General features: G+C 50.7%; 2 protein-coding genes across 3 annotated transcripts in view; both read right to left on the bottom strand.

Annotated features, from left to right (window-relative positions):
* NACC2 (NACC family member 2) overlaps positions 1-15,952 on the bottom strand; it is an 89,971-nt gene extending 74,019 nt beyond the window's left edge. The window contains exon 1 of the mRNA XM_087752570.1: positions 15,818-15,952. The gene's annotated coding sequence lies outside the window, so the exon portion shown is untranslated. The remainder of the gene's footprint in view (positions 1-15,817) is intronic.
* Positions 11,384-15,958, bottom strand: TMEM250 (transmembrane protein 250). 2 transcript variants are annotated; one of them, XM_087752575.1, is made up of 3 exons: positions 15,818-15,958; positions 14,141-14,320; positions 11,384-11,968 (listed from the first exon to the last, which is right to left on the bottom strand). In XM_087752575.1, exon 3 carries the CDS (start codon positions 11,833-11,835, stop codon positions 11,416-11,418), a length of 420 nt encoding a protein of 139 aa, XP_087608701.1. In that variant the 5' UTR covers positions 11,836-11,968; positions 14,141-14,320; positions 15,818-15,958; the 3' UTR covers positions 11,384-11,415. The 2 variants fall into 2 exon arrangements, with proteins under 2 accessions (XP_087608701.1, XP_087608702.1); XM_087752576.1 differs by lacking the exons at positions 14,141-14,320; positions 15,818-15,958 and adding an exon at positions 12,062-13,289.
* Between the last annotated feature and the right edge of the window lie 786 nt (positions 15,959-16,744).

Raw genomic sequence — 16,744 nt, 5'->3', positions numbered from 1 at the left:
CTGCACCCGGCCCAGCCCGCACCTTAAATGCCCCAAGAGAAATCATTTCATTATTAGTATTAAATTGCTGATGCTTACTGACCCCAGATGATACTGGGGCTGCGCTGTGGTAAGCACTGGAAAACAGTGATGAGAGCGAGCTGCGAAGCTCTCCGTGAAGAGGCAGGAGATGACCAAGGGAGACAGGAGAGAGCACCCACCCGCTCCCTGCCCGCTGGGTGCTGGGCGCCCGCCCCGTCCCCCACCAGCGGCCGCCATCCCACCCCGGCGATCCCGGGGGCTTGCTGGAGCCGGCCCTGCTGAGGCAGGCAGGTAGAGCGTCGGCTCTGTCCTCCGTGGAGCTCTGTCATGTTCAATACCCTTCACCGTATTACGAATTCAAGGCTCACGGTCCCCAAATGTACATATATTTGTCAGACACTCTTAAGAAGTCTCCCTGTTCTGAGCACCGATCCTTTGTGAAGGCAACAGTTGTAGTGCTTAAACAGCAACAAGGGGCTCAGTTCTCCCTCCCCCCGTGCCGGTCCCAGCTCTGGAAAGCGCTAAAACACGGGCTTAGCGCGTCGCCGCTCAGAGCATCTTAAAGAGGCGTTTAATTTAAATGCGTGTTCAGTCCCGTGGGGAGAGCACACACCTGAAGCATCTTCTGGAAGCAGGGCTTAAATCAGGGCATCGCCATTAAAGTCACCGAGGTGACAGGCATGAAAGGCTATTTATACCCAGCAGCTTTCTATTGTGCAAGGGAGAGAGCAGGCCCTTCTGCTGACAAAGCAGAAACGCGCCTCATCCCCACATGAAATGCAAAAAGTAATACCCTAAATTCACCGCAACCTTTGCAGGATCGCAGCCAGGACCGCGCTGAAATCTCCCCTGTATTGAGACCGAGGAGCAGGGACCCCAACGGGTATGGAACTTGTTTTTCTTTCCCTCTCCAATCAAATCAACCACTTGCTATTCCTCTTAGCAGCTGGCAGCTGGCAGGGAAAAAAAAAGATACCTTTGCAGGCCAGCTCCTGCAGCTCTGACTTAAGAAAATAGGGAGGGAAAACGGCTCTGCTCTCTCCAGCGCCCTGGAAGAGCAGCCCTGCGGCCAGGGCTCTTGTTTGCCCATCAGGACGCGTGGGACCGAGTTTGCCGATAAAAATATATACAAAGTTATGCTTGGTATGGAACAAGCAGGCAGTAGCTGCTGAAGACTTCCCAACATCCCGCTTTTGGCTGGCCTCCAAAATACCAAACCAAAACAAAATTCAGTTGGCATCTCTGCAGATTGAAGCAAGTTTTCTTTTTGCAGCAATTGCTGAACAAACGTTTCGATACTGTGCCACCGCCCCCGCCGCTGCGTTCTCCCCCGCATCATGCGCTGGAAGGATGTAAAAGATGTTCAAGGTCACGGGCAGGCTGCGAACGAACCCGGCCGTCGCCCATCTCTGTCCTCTGCGGCTTTGCTGCGCCGTGTCAACCAGCGACGCAGAGCACAAGCCGAGGGCGACGGGTGCGGCTGCCCAGCGGGACCCGCAGCGGCGGGGTGGTTTCTCCGCGGGCGCTGAGCCGCAGGGGTCCGTCCCGCTCGCGTCTTGGTGCGCTGGGGGCTTTCGGCCCCCCCAGGGAGGGGCAGCTTGCACACCTGGGCTGAACTCAACCCCTCGTGCTTGCCGTTCAGATAGGAAAAGCAAACCCAGCTTCCTCCTGCCGGTCCCATCCACGTGCTGCTCGCAAAGGCTGCGGGTGCTTCTAGGCAAGCCGGGAAGCACGGCAGCAACGCGGGACCGACACCGGCAGCAAAGTCAGCCTGGGAAAAAACCCACAGCAGTGGCCTGAAATGAGGGACTTCAGGATTTGGCCTCAAATTTCTTGTGCTACGCACCGCCGCAAAGCAACGTACATCTTCTGTACGTATGCACATTGCAACTTGACCTTATGAGCATCGCTTTCAAATGTTTTATTTATTTCCCCAAGAACAGGCAGTTTTGTTTGAGAAGAACACAAGGTGAAATCCTGACCTCACTGAAAGCACTGAGAGTTCGCCATTGACTCCAGCAGAACCAGACGTTTATCCAGAGCTATAACCAGGTTACAGGTCTCGGTTCTTGCTTCAGCTCTTTGTTGGTGCTTGATGCTTTAGAGGAAGAGACCAAAAATCCTACAGCCCTTTCATGCATGCCCAACATTCCCAAAGAACAGAAAAAGCAGCATCAGTCCCCTCCTGCCCTCTCTGGTAAGCAGTTACAGCCCTTGAAGCGTGAAATTTGCTTTGCCCTTATTGTAGCACAATGCTATCATGTCGTTACTGATCATAAAAATTATCCTGTGTTTTCTCAAAACCAGGCACCGCGTTCATCCCTTTCTGAAGGCGTTCACAATGTGTGAATATAGGCATAATTTAAACAAACAATCTCTGTGGAAACCACCCCCCTGCTATTGCAAAGCCAAGCACGCTCCCCTGGCTGTGGACAGCCAGATTTCAGCAATGCATGTATTTCTGTGGTTTCTGACCTGGCTGGCCTGCAAAGCCCCAGCAGCAGCCCCTTTAAGCACAGCAATAGCTCTCTGCAACCAAGCCTTCCCATGTACCCAGAGGAGCTCTCTTTGTATAGTGTCTTAATCAGTACATAAAATGCTTTCAGTGAAATGCTGCCTTCTTCTGTTTATTTGTCACAACTGATGCTCTGGTGAACAGTAAATAGGAAATTTGTTGGCAAATCAGCACTACCAGCTTGGTTCATTAGGAAAGGCTGGCGTACACCAGAGCTGCGTGCAAGTCCCCGTCGCGACTCGCGCCGGACTCTCAGTCCTTGAAGTTCAGCAACTTGCACAAATCCTGAAGGCACATAAATCTCTCCTAAACCGAACCTGGCAAAACTGAGACAGCGCGTGTTTACATAATTCTTAGCACTAAGGACTGGGTTATTAAAAGGACGTTGGCTGATTAAATCAATGTATGCATGAGAAGAATTCACCATCGGTTTTGCTAAGAAAACCTCGCGTTTGAAATTCAGTCCATTGGAGCCGTGGACGCTGCTGCCCGCTCGCCGGCCTCGGCCCCAGCCCCGCTGCATTGCACAACGCCGGGTTTCGTGTTTGCCACCAGACAGTTTGCAGTCAGCCTCACATGGAAAAGAAGGAAGTAACAGTGCCTACATTGCACATAACTGCAAGCAAACGCGTTTCCAAGAAACTATTAAGCAGTGTTCATTTGAAGTTTAAATAAAAAAAAAAGAAAACCTTGGAAGAAGAATTCTTGGCTTGGAGCTTTTTATGAAATTCAGATTTTAAGTGAAATGCATCCAGGCACATCGGTAACGCAGCAAAGCCAGGCTGCGTACAGGCGTGCGGTGTCTCGGGCTCTGCTGGATGAAGCAGGGATCCAAGTCCTCCCCAGTGCCAGCCACCCGCCGGTCCCCCCCGACATCGTCCCCTTCCAGCAGGGCTGGCGGGAAGGAGCAGCGACCGCAGCCCCCGGGGTGCAGCCTGGCACCTCGAGGCACCCGGGCAGCGATGGCGAAGGGGCTGGCAGGCGCGTGGGCACGCGTTCCCTTCTGCTGAGCCTGCAACGAGGCGGCACCGTCCATCCCGGGGACGTGCAGGCAGCTCCTGCCCGGGACCGCTGCCGGGCTCTGCCAACGCCTGCCCCAGCCCAAATGCCTTTCCCCAGCCAAAGGCTGCTCCATCACCCGCCGCAAGCCCCCTCCCCGGCTGGGGCTGGCTTTGGCCCCAAATCACAGACGGCGTTAGGGGCAGCCCTGCGCTCGCTCAGCGGGGCTGGCCGGGGACCGGGGTCCCGGGGCTGCGTGGGTCCCCGTGCGCCGGGACGCTGGCAGGAGACTCGCCAGGACGCGGCGGCTCTGTGTGAAACGGCTCCTTTGTGCCGGGCGGGTACACAAAGCCGGGCGCAGCACAGAGCGGCAATTGTGCCTTCGGAGGTTTGCATGGGCAAGGCCACCGTCCCCCGGCGGCTTCAGACACCCTTCATGTCAGAATAAATGAACAGGCATCATTAAAGTAACCGCATTAGGCTTTTAAAATATACATCGCTGTAATTTATTTTTTAAACCATTGCTCATTTTTAGAGGCAGGGAGATAAGACTCCTCTAAAAAAAAAGCTCTTTGCCCATCTAAATTCTCCCCATTACTGAGCAAATGGTTTGCAACAACAAATTTATTCCACAGCGTCTCCTGTGCTCTTTTTTTCTTGAAAAAGCCACAAACAGATTGTGATTTTCTCTAACGGATTCACCATCTGGGAAATTTTTCATGCAACTCCTTTCCTCACTGGGAGCAAGTTACTCAGAGGGGAATTCCCAGCAGAGAGCAGGCTCTGAAGGGATGGGTGGTTCGTTTAATTAGCATGCATAATCTTGACGTCCTTACTCAGGCAAAACTCTCACCAGGACCAATGGGAGATTTTTTTTTTTTTTAAAAGAACCAGCTAAGGACTTTGGTATTTGTCTCTTGGTGTTACATACGGCATTTTCCATGCAGGGGAAAGTTGGCTCTTGGAGGTATTAGAGACTCTGATTTACTACAGCCTTGCGCATCCAAGGCCGGGATGCGGCCCTTCCCGCCCCCGTCTCGTGGCTGAGCGCTGGCAGGAGCGGGGCCAGCGGCGGAGGAACAACTCCCTTTTGCCCACTTCCCCAGCGGGGGGAACATCGGACGTTTTTGGAGCAGGCTCTCTGCAGCCCGTGGAGTGTGGGGTGGAGGTCAGCGGGGGAAGAGGCTCTCCAAAACCCGACATCCATCAGCTCCGAAAAGCGTCGTGTTTATACAGCCCTTGTGCAAGTTACGTGGCCTTTTTTTTCCCAGTAGATGAATGTATTGCTTGAGAAACATGCGGGAGATGCAGGGATGCTGCTTTCATCTGTGTTACCTTAGAGCTACTCCCGTGGCAAACCAGCACGCAGACGAGCCTTGAAGCGCAGCACACGCAGTCTCGATTTCAAGCCACCCGAGCGAGAGCTCCGAGCAGACCCCAGCAGCCCAGCCCTGCTCTCACCTAAGCACGGTTTTGATAGCTGCACAAGAAGATCTTACGCTAAACAATTTTCACCGGCTCATTACTGGACAAAACTTCGCTTTGAACTGACATTTTCTGGGCACGATGACTGCTTTGAAGCAGGAAGACAAAATTAGTGCAGAGAGTTGGCAGGTGAAGAAATGAGAGGGTTGGGTTTTTTTTCCCCCCAGCAGCAGAGCTGTCCAGGAGCTATGGAAACCTTGTTTGGCTAAATAAAAACGCAGAAAGATAACAAGGCTTCATATTTTCCAGCAACATCTTCACGGGAACAGGACGTTATCTGTGTGTGCTAGAGGCTCCAGAATAGCCAAAGCCATTCCTGATGAAAGTACACGTGCCGTGCTATTTTCCGCAGCTGGTGGTAAATGCCGTCTCCTACCTCCCCAGGAGGGAAAGAAACAAAAGCAGAGATTTAGGAGGACCCTGGGAAGAATTACAATGAGCTTTCGGCCAGGTAAGGCCCTTTAGGGTAAGGGGCCGGTCTCTTCTCCCGTCTGTTCCTCGTGCCTGTTTGAGACTTACCCCGGCAGACGGATCAGAACCTGTCCGCAGCTTGCTTTTATGGGAAACGGCAATCCTGATCCTGACGCTGTACAGACCCAAGCACAGGGCTCAGCTTTTGGAGCACCCCCGGGAGCAGGCTGAGCTTGCTGGCACAGCACGGCGCCTGCCTTTGAGGAACCCCGAGGCCGTTCCCTGGGGAGCCCTCGGGCTGGGGCACCGGGTCATTCGGCTTCCCAGCCTGGGCCAGTTGCACCAGCACTGCGAGGTGCCCAGGGTAGAAACTCACTCTAGGATCTGGGCAAACGAGTTCTTCCCTAGGAGATGGCAAAGGCTCAAGAGATGTGTTTAAAAATAACATTAATAATAGAAAATGCACATTTATATAGTACATTTCTGAGCCTTTTACTGTCATTGAGCCCAATACTCCTCAGCACTCAACCAACTTTGCCGTCTGCCATTGTGCTCGTAGCACCGGCCACATTTTTGAGCATTGCTTACTGTGTAATACTGAAAGTGAAAATATATCCACCCTTGCTCAAATCATTCTCTTTTTTGGAAACCTCCTTCCCCTTTCTTTCAAGTCCTCCACTGCGACTCTTCAGCTGTTAAGTTGGGATAGCAGAAAGGAGCATCTCGTACACGCCCGGGGATGCGGGCTGCTCTATCCACACAAATATTTATTTCTCCAGGAGCTCGGTCTGCAATGGTCCTCTCTGTGCTGGTTCTCTGAAGCCTGTGCCTCCACTGGCTCCAACCTTGCCCGTCACCGGAGAACAAATCCTGTCCAGCATCTGTTTCAGGGTTTTATGCTGCTGCACATCACTGTAGTACTTTCCACATAAGAACAACAGGAATCACAAAGTCCATAATAGTAGGAATATTCCTCTTTATCCCCATAGGAACCATCACAACTGTCTTCTGAAACCATACAGCTCTGCACTGCAAGCTCAGCTCCACGCAAGGGAAGGAGGAAAGACAGCGCCTTCTAGTAATTAATTGATGGGCACCTCAGTGTGAAGTGACAGCTCCTTCAAATCACTCAAGGGCTCGTAGTGGGCAATACAGTCTGCTTACTAGAGCCAAAGCCTGGGAGCGAGAAGGCTGTGCTCTCCTCCTGGCGCTCCTTGTCAGTCATTGCTGAATGACCCTTCAAGGACGTAAAAAGAGGCGTTTTACCCAACTCTTAGCGAGGCTTAACCACAGAGGGCCTGATTCTCCTACCATGCGCTTGCTCTGACTTTGCACCAGTGCAAACAGAGGATCGAGGATATCCCCGCATCAGAATGATACCAGCATCGCAAGACAGAATTCCTCCTTTTTCTTCCCAAGCAATCAATCCATCAACATGTTAAAAAAATAAGTTTAATGTAGGTGGCACGTTTCATGTGGAATTTAACAGGCACCCAAAACACCAGCTGGTGTCATGTTCTGAAGAGTTAACAAGGTGAAGCTCCAACACTTCCGTCTCGTTCGTACATTCACAGGCGGAACAACAGGCCAAGGCAGCTTTGCCACCGCACGTACCGCCATCCCCGGTCTCAAGTCTGCGCAACGCAGCCGGAGCCTCTCCGCTGCCCAGACACCCGGAAAGCTCTGGGCTGAGCAGGGCTCCTGGGGGAGGTTCTCCGAAGGGGCATGGGTCTGGAATGGGTCTGGGATGGACACACTCTCCCAAATTGGTATTTCTAGTATTTTTCCTAATCATTCTTGAGGCCATTTTTAACCCAGTAAGTATAACAGCAATATTTAAAGCCCAAACATGGAAAGGGGAAAAAAGAAAAAAAAAAAAGACAGGGAACAAACCAGCAGCTCTCGCTGTTCAGGATGGAATTGGCACGAAGGAATGCTGAAATGAAAATTTCAAAAGATTTGAGAGTCACAGCCACCTATGTAGTAAGAAGGGAAGACTTAACACATTTTGGAGCCTGATCCATCCCTCCCAGCGTGGAGGAATTTGGAAAGAGTAAAAAAATCCAGAAGACTATGAACTTCCCCGATGGGGCACTGTTTGCAAGTACCTGCTCACCACGAAAGATTTCTGGCAAATATCATAACAAGCCACTTGTTTGACTCTTGAAAAGCAGAAAGTTCAGCTTCCCTTGTCTCCTTACTTTTGTATTCTACAAAGTTTGGTTCCCCCCCCTTTGTTAAAAATGCCAGGTTTTTCAATTAAACTAAATGGGGGACCCCCCCCCCCAGCTTATTCTTTGCATATACTCAATCTAACATTGATTCTGCCTCTTCCTCCCTCCCTCAGTTGTAGCTTGGCTCCCCTTGAGCTTGTAAGAAACTTTTAGAATCTCAGCTCCTTGAGAAAAAATATTTTGGCAAAGTAATCCTAAAAGCTTTAAAAAAAAAAAAAAACCAACTCATTTTTAAAAACACTGAATTTACATTCTGAACCATTACCAAAATCTTACTTATTCTGCAGTCTCCTGGGGATGTTGTGAGGTTTAATTAGCTCCAGTTGGAAAATGCTTTGAAAAGTGCCGTAAAGGTGCCAAACACTGCTCCACTCATGTAGATCTAAAATGTTCAAATTATTACATCATAAAACGAATCATTTGAAAATTAATTCCTCTTCCGTGCCAGCGTGACTTCAAAGGGACCTCGCTTCCCCCGCTCCGCTGGTAGGATCACACCACCCGGGCACTGCAAGGCGTCCAAGCGCTGGCAATGACCAAGAATGAGAGTACTTGGATCTTCACGGCGCCTTCCCCGTTATTTCATCTGGGGGTTGCCTACCTTGGTGTGCAATCGCAGACCCGAGATTCGGGGCATGCTGACAGTAGCTACTTGGCCACCTTTGCAAAAGAAGACCGGGGAATCGCTTCCCACTGCCTTCCAAGCAACTTAGCCCCAAGGTCTCTCTCGAGGAACATTCGGGCATTTGGCAAACATTTCTTTTTTGTGATTTGCTACGGACGTGTACTTTTTTCCTTGGTATGCACCGCTGCATCTGGATGCAGAGGGCTGCTGGGAAGTCTGTGCAGTAAAGCAACGAACCGCAACGCAGAAGCCCTGCTTTCTTCAACTGCCGCTGCAGGAGTCTCGCAGAGCAGATTTGGCCTGCTAAAAGAACCACCGCCAAAGGTAACAGCAAAAGTGGTTTTATTGAAGTAGGATGTTGTAAAAGTGAGGCTTAACAAAGTCCAATGGCAAGGTTCAATCTATTACTTACTGCACAGAGGATATAATAATGATTCAAAGTTACCAATACAAAATTTTAATGCCCTGCAATTCCAGGTTATGCACAATATCGGACATTTACCAAAGATCTGCACTTGGTAAGGGGTCTCTCAACCTCGAGGAGTAACCTTGAGAGGCGTCCCAACTCAAGGGGAGATCACCGCCACGCAGCCAGCTGCTTAGCAGGGAGAGCTCAAAAAAAAGCTCACTCAGGCTGTCATATTTATGGAATAAAGTGGTTGGCTCGTAGCCAAATTACGTGTGACGGAAAAGGTAAGTAAGAGACTCCTTGTACCCACAACCTCCTTTGTTCCTTGACCAAATTAGTCTTGGAAGAACCACCTGCTATTCATGTGTTAATCGCATGATCGCTGTTCCGGTTTCCAGGCTCATGTACATCAAAGCTCACCATGTCGCCCTGTTCCTGTGTGGGTTTTCAAAGAACAGGTTGGAACTAGAGAAGTTCATGACCCAGTCACAGCCTAGACCTTTACTTCCTCCGGGAGCCTGAACCAAACTATGACAGGTTTGGTCGAGCAGTCGAGCGTATCCATCACAAAGAGCACCCACCAGCTGAAGCAGGCGCGGGTGGGGAGCGCAGCAGCACCCACACGTACCACAAATCACCCTTTTACTCATCATTATTAGCAGGGCTGAAACACAGCCACTCCAAGGTGAACAAGGTCCTACCACCCGACCTCCAACCCGTCTCCACGCTGCGCCTCGGGAGAAGGCGAGCTGCTCTCGGCTGTGCCTCGCCGGCGTCCCGGCGGGTCTCGGCTCGCACCCGCGCTGTTTGCTGGCCATCTGTCACATGCTTCCTGCAGAAATTCTTGAGCGCAGCCACCCCAGGAGCCCTGCAGTCTGCACACCAGAGCTGCAATGCCCCAGGCTGACAGCTGTACTGGGGAGGAAAGCACTGGGCTGGGAATTACTGGAAATTCCCTCTGGCCGCAGAGCAAGCTGTAGCTCGGACCTGCAGGACACCGAGGGGCCGCAGTCCAGAAAGCGATCCCAGAACAAAGCTCTGGGGAGCTCTACAGTTAGGAGGAAACTTCCAGACACCGGTTTGTGACATGCTGACACCACACCTCTCCTGCAGAAACAGCCTTGGGCTCTCGCGGGGCTAATCTAAAGTTCACACCACCACGGCCCATTATTTATTCAGCTCTGCGTGTTCAGTCTGCATTATCTGTAACACTCGATAATGAGATAATTTCTGGGTTTGCTTTAGCTTTGGGCTTCAGACAGAAGCTTCTCTATTTTGCATCCATAAGTCTACAAATCAAAGTACGTCAGCAAAAGACTGCAACACTCACAAACTGCAATATGAAGTGTCCTTCCCTGTGTGCAACCTGGCTTTGTTCTCAGCCACATTCGTGTCTCGGGCCAAAGAGATCTTAAAAGAACAGTCACGTTATTTCCAGTCTTGCTTATTCCATTATGATCGACTCCAATGATTTCAGGGGAGGAAAAAAAAAAAAGTCTCCATCATTTTTACCAACTTGTTTTTAAACAGTTTTTTAAAGAACACAAGGGAAAGAGTGGCGTTCCATTATAAGGAAAAACAAACAAAAACAGAACAAAAATAAACTTTAAGCCAGCTTCTGGACTCGATAAATAGTTACTTGACTGACTGCAGAGGAACAGTCTGAGATCTTAGATCAAGACCAGTAAAACTGAACTCAATGCGTAACTCCCTTCTTGAGCCGTTAGTGAGGCCCTCCAGTGACCCCGCTCTCACTGCTGCAGAGGCAGGAGAATGTTTTCTGTAATCGCAGAAAACAATTACTGCCATTTCAGACTGTACTCCGCTTTCAATCTCTCCTAGGTAAGACAGTCTCATCTCACCATACTTTGTAAGACAGAAGTACCTCTGTGAGAAAACTGGAACTCATCAACTCAGGGAAAAGTAGGACCAAATGCCAAGATCTAAACACTAAGGACCGTTGCAATGGGTTCCCCTTAATCACTGCAAAATGATAACGCATTTGCCATGGCTGGGAATTTCAAGAGCACGTGATACCAAACTCTGCTCCCATCACTCCAGTGCATTTGTTCTATTAGGGTAAGAGTCAATTACTCAGCACTAACTGCCTGAAAAGGACAAAGCCATTCAAAGCCAGCTAATTACGTTAAATAGAACAGTATAGTGGGTCAAAAGCATGTCTTGCACAAATCTAAAAACAAAACAGAAAAAAAAAAAACCAACCCCCTGCCCTCTGTTGAATTTGGCCCCGTATTCTTAGCAGGGAATAGGCAAAATGCAAACTACATAAAGGATAACACTGGTCAAGGAGGATACATATTACATGCCCGAGATGTTAAGGAACACCTTTAGAAAAAGGGTGAAGATGGATTAAGAGCGTGGGGTGCAAAGTTATCTGGCTTCTGTCCTCCAGATAAATCACTGCCTTTCTCAGGAATACAGGAACAGCAGCAAGGTAGGCTCCTATGGACTGGAAGAAATTTATATTAACTTGCAGTGTGCAAAGAAAAAACACCCCATTGAGTGCTGCACTTTGATAATCAAAATGGCACCTCAACCCTCAAAAAGATACAAATTCCAGAGACAAGTACGTTAATTTCTCAGTAAAAAGTAGCACTGATAAATAAATTAATTTATATAAAAAAGAAAAGAAAATATTGACACATTTTGGGGTAGAAGAAAAGTCACCTTCTTGGCCCACATGCGCTTGTTTTATTTACATATCCACAAATACCATGAAACACCATCCCAGCCCCCCCACTAGCAGCATGGTCACATGAATTCCATAGATGAGCAGTTCATTCATGAGGCTGAAGTCTACCCGCCTTCGCCCCAGTAAGAGGAGGATGATGGAGAGTTTATACTGGAAACGCAGAAAGATCCGGATGCCAAGGTACTGAAGGCAAAACAAGATAGAGAGTGCCACCCAGAGGATGGAGGTAAACAGGCTGCAGCTGAAGTACAGCAGGAAACGGATGAATCCATACATCCATCGGGATTTGAGATAGATGTCGAAATTGTTGTACTTGGTGCGCACCAAGTGAGTGGTCCTTACCGGGCCACAGGCCGAATGCAGGCAGGTCGTGTGGGGGCCGTGGAACGAACGGACCCGGCGGGGAATGGGGATTACAGGCATCAGGCACCCCACCGGTCACAGAGTCCCAGGGCAGGATTTACAGGGCACATATCAAATATTATCCATTAACATGGAAGAGATCCAGCAGCCTGGGAACGCTAACTCTTTGCTGAATTTCCAGGAAGGAAGAAACCTGCAGGAAGGCAGAGAAGGAAAACACATTTGAGTAGCCCCAGCAGGAGGAGAGGCAGCACGGCAGATACTCTCCGGCTTGGCGGTTACTTACAACTGCTTGGCAAAACTCAACTTCTTCGCTCAAAACAACTTTGCTTTGCTTCTTTGCTCCTTGTTTCCCAGGCAGACATATAGAAATACAATTCTGTTTCCATCATCACCAAGTCAGATTCCAAACAGCTCCCTAGTAGCATGCAATATCAGCACTAGTCGTAACCTTTTATAAGCTTTACAGTGTTAATGCAGGAAAGATGGGAACTTTGTTCTGGAATTAGCCTGGCTAATTCACAGATCCTTCTGAATCAAACAGCAGTCCTGCAAGAATCCACCCATGCGAGCAGTAACGTTAATGTACGTGTTTGCATTGGATCATATTTCTTTTAAAGAAAAAAAAGTTCTCCAAGTACTTTTGCAAGTGACTCCTACAGCCCAGACACAGCGGTGATCTAGATTTCTGCTCATTTCAAAACCTGGCAAAGCTTCACCAAATAAACAAACTGAAAATAATGGAAGGTCTTGCAAGAACAATGAGGCAAGCATGTTTTTCACACTCTACAGGATGTACCTCCCCTTGCTCAGCCCAGCCTTGCGGTCTCGCTGTCATTGCATCCAATGGCAAGGCAGCCGTTCAAAGACATCTACTCGTTTATTTCTCCCTGTGGGACCCGCAGAGATAAGTGAAATATCTTGATCTTCTGGAGTGTTTAGGATTTATAATCTTAACATCCTTCCACACACCCATTGTTGTTCTGCGAGTGATGAGCAGAGGCTGTTAGCTGCTCTCTGCTTCACCCCAGGCTTATGATGTGCCAAATTCCGGGAATTATGAAATGACAATGCACTCATCAGATAATGCCAGAAAACAACAGGGACTTCCCCAGCCTCCTCGCACACCCAGGCGTTCAGACCCCGGCACCCAGATCTGGGCAGATCCTCCCTTTGCTGAACCAGAAATCCTATTACTCTTAAAATTAAAACTAAAGTAATTTAAAAGTTACTCCAAGAATTTTTTATTTTGCTATAACAAAACTAATCGCAGAGTAAATTATAAGGCTGCAGGAAGAGTAAATTATAAGGCTGCAGGAAATTACACTTTAATATCAAAAACCTTCTCTGATACCACGTGCATCGCTGGGTAAGTCTCTTCACTGCTTCCTGCCTCAAACGACACGTAAATGGAAATTGCAGTTCTGATCTCTTCTGCTTGGCCCCAGGTTCTAACTCCTTTTCGCCATTACAGAAATGGGCAGGTAATCTGTTGGCTCTGCATGAATCGGGTGCTAATAAAAAGGAGCATGAGTTAACTTATGATTAAGGAATTTAGGAAATCAAGGTCTGTTCTCAATTATCCCCATAATTTTAAGTGCCTCTTTGCCATAATTTCCTGTCTGTAGAAAGGAAATACTAAGCAGCTCGGAAGTGTGTTACAAGAACGTATTTTGCAAGCTGTATAAGTGGCCAGATACTAAACCAACATTACTTAAAAACAACACAGTTTTGTGCCTGGAGCATGCAACCGAACGTGCTTCCCACATGCTGCGTATAAACTGCTCAGTGGTTGTTTTCAGAGGTATTCTTGGAGGACTAAATTAGCAAGATCGGTTAAAATTCATATACTCTGGATTCAGAGCATTCCATATCTGATGATGCAGTCTCTCCTTACAACCTCTTTCCCCAGGACACAAAAGACAGCTTCTCATTTTCCAGCAAACTGTTACATAGCTACTTAATCTGAGTCACCGAGCAGCCACAGGGAAATCAGAGTGCACACAATTACAGCGCTCAGCAAGGCCGTACCTGAGCGACAGAGCACAAACCCCGCCTGCGTAAGCTGTAGTTTGCGGGGGCAAACCCAACACACCGGCTTCGCATCGGAGCCCTGTTTTAGAAGAGGAGTTTTGATTCTGACAAAACCTTCAATAGATGAATCCAAAAGAACCACTCAAACGGCTCAGCTGCAGAGACTTACTCTCTGTGAACAGCAGCACCTTGTTCCCATTTACTGTGCCCACCACATAAATAAATAGCCTTTGGTAGGTTCATGCTCTTTAGGTAAACTCAAATATCAACACAGGAACAGCCATGAGCAGAGGGACATTGTGAGAATAAAAGAAACTTTCTGAAATATTACATTTTTAATGGTGCTGCCATCCACTCAGCAGAAGGTCGGTAATCCGCTGCCGTTTCTGGATGCCACTTAATTCTTGTAACAAAAAAGTGAAGTTTTCCTGTGACACCTGGCCTTCTAGGAAGAGTGAAAGAAACTGCTAAGGTGCTTCATAGACTCACAACATTCTACATATGAGTTGATCTAAAAGATAAAACGAGAGAGTAAGTTTCAATTTGCTCATTTTGTCTGTTAAAAAGTTCAGAATTACAAGGCCCCTCCCCAAGCATGAATTTTCAATCCCATCAAGATTCTAAAAATGCGCTCAATAATATATGTATTACAGCTTACTGACACAGGCTGGAAAGGATCAGCTAGCTTGTATTCAATGCTATACACAAAGACAGGAAAGAGAAAAATCACGGATACAGAACTCGTGTCAGTCACCTTTTCCTATCACAGAACCATCACCGTCCATCCAGGGCGTATGAAACACGATGCAGAGAGCACACACAGCCAAACAGAACACGGAGGAGCAGGCCCCCAAACCTGTATGTTGGCACGGGACGCCTAGACACAGATCTGGACACCCATTCCTCAAGATTATTTTTTGAGGCCTATCTGTTTTAAAGCACATGGCTGTGAGGCTGGAAAGCTGAGTCGGTCTCTTCTGGGTATCATCCTACAGCTCAAAGGGTTTCAACTCTAAGGCGCTGGCAACTCGATGTCAGCCATGCTGCCGTTACCCCAGCATCACGTTAGCGATGGCCTCATCGGGAAGTTAAAAATCTGGATAACTATTCAGTTACACTGGACACTTTTAAGACTCAGCTAGACAGGGTGCTGGGCCATCTCGTCTAGACTGCGCTCTTGCCTAGAAAGGTTGGACCAGATGATGCTTGGGGTCCCTTCCCACCTGGTATTCTATGATTCTATGATTCATTTTGGTGAGTTTTCACTCCCTCTCCTTTAAAAATGGAGTGTATGATGAGAACGCTACCGAAAAACAGTGCTGCTTCTCTTCATCTATCACACATTCCAGGCAAGGGCTGCTGTTGCTCAGGGCACTCATAATTGGTGCAGGAGGAGGGAGGACAGAAAGACGGCAAGGTTCACAGATGACAGGACCATCAGTCAGGACCAGCGGGACCCAAGCGTTGCAGAAGGAGCCGAACAAGGTGAGGGACAATGACAAATAAAGGTTAGTGCTGATAAACGAAAGCCGGGACTACCGGAAGGAGGGGAAATTCGAACTCCTCCTACATCCTACCAGATCCTAAATTAAACCGCATCGACTTGGGAAAGCAGCTGCCGGCAGGACGCTCGGCCAGGACCTCCCCGGGGCCTGCGAGGCCCAAACTCCGGCCCAGGCACCGCCGAGCCCCGCAGACGGGGGCGGGCAGCGCCAGCCCCGCACGGCCACCGGGGCGCGGCCGCCACTCACCTCAGGGGGACCGGCGCAGCGCCGGGGGCCAGGGCGGCCGGGCTCAGGGGCCCCGGGCCCGACCCGCACCCGCAGGCCGCGCCGCCCCGCCAGGCCCAGCCCGGCCGGTGACCGGCCGCCGCCGCCCCCTCGCTGCGGGCCCCGGCGCAGAAGGGGCCTGGGGCGGAGGCGCCCGCCGCAGCAGGGCGAGGCCCGGGCCGCCGCTACCGCTACCGCCGCCGCCTCCCCCCAGCCCCGGGGCGTCGCCCCGCACTCACCGTCCTGCCCATGGCTCCCCGCCGGGCGGCGGCCGCCAAGGCCAGGCGCCCCGGGCCCGGGCTGATGGAAGGCCCGGGCCTACAGGCGAGCGCCGCAATGCGCATGTGCGGGGGGCAGCGGCGCTCCGGTTCCGGCCGGTGACGGCGGCGGCGGTCGGGGAGCGGCCGGGGAGGCGCGCGACGATGGCGTCATCGCGCCGCGCCGCCCCCGCCGGCCGGAAGCGGGAGGGCGCCGCGTTGCCCGGGCAACGCGGAGGCGGCGGGGGGCGAGGGGAGCGGCCTGCGCCCGGGGCTGCGGCCCGGTGGCCCCGCTCCGGCCTCTGGGGCCAGGCAGACGAGCCGTGCAACGGCAGGCGGAGCCCGGAAGGTCGCTTCCAACGTAAACCGGGCCGGCAGAAAGCAGCGCTGCTCGGTGTGGCCGGCTGGGTTCGTCGCCACACGCAGGGCTTTCGGCTGCCCGGACCCCGTGGCCTGGGGTCGGACCCAGCACCCTGAGGCTGCTGGAACATCCCCAGTAAAAGCGTCACCGTTGCCTGAAACAGGAGCTTGGCAAAGATTTCTCCAAGTCGCCCGTCGGTTGGACCTTCCGTGACTGCGCGCGGTGTCGTGGCCAGGCGGGTGCCGCCGGTGGGCTCAGGGCCAGATCCAGGCCTGCTCAGCGCCCGGGGCGGCGCGGGCCGTTACGCGTTCGGAGCCCGTGTGCCGGCAGAGCCTGCGGCGGCCTGCCTGCGCTGGCAGAGGGACCGCGCCGCCCCAGGGCCTCACCCCGCCGAAGGAGCTCAAGCACTTTCAGAAAAGCAAATGTAGGAGACCCACGCTTCTGGAGAGGCCGCAGAGACCCCAAAAGTTTATAAAAAACAAACGGGTGGGGGAAAATTCAAAAGCAATACATAAAAATAAGGAAAAGAAATTTCCTCCCTGCTGTTT

The sequence above is a fragment of the Nipponia nippon genome, unplaced genomic scaffold, assembly GCF_047370975.1.
Source record: "Nipponia nippon isolate SJK-2023a ecotype South Korea unplaced genomic scaffold, ASM4737097v1 scaffold_16, whole genome shotgun sequence".
NCBI lineage: Eukaryota > Metazoa > Chordata > Aves > Pelecaniformes > Threskiornithidae > Nipponia > Nipponia nippon.
The sequence above is the reverse complement of the archived record's forward strand: the minus strand, read 5'-3'. Positions and strand labels throughout refer to the sequence as shown.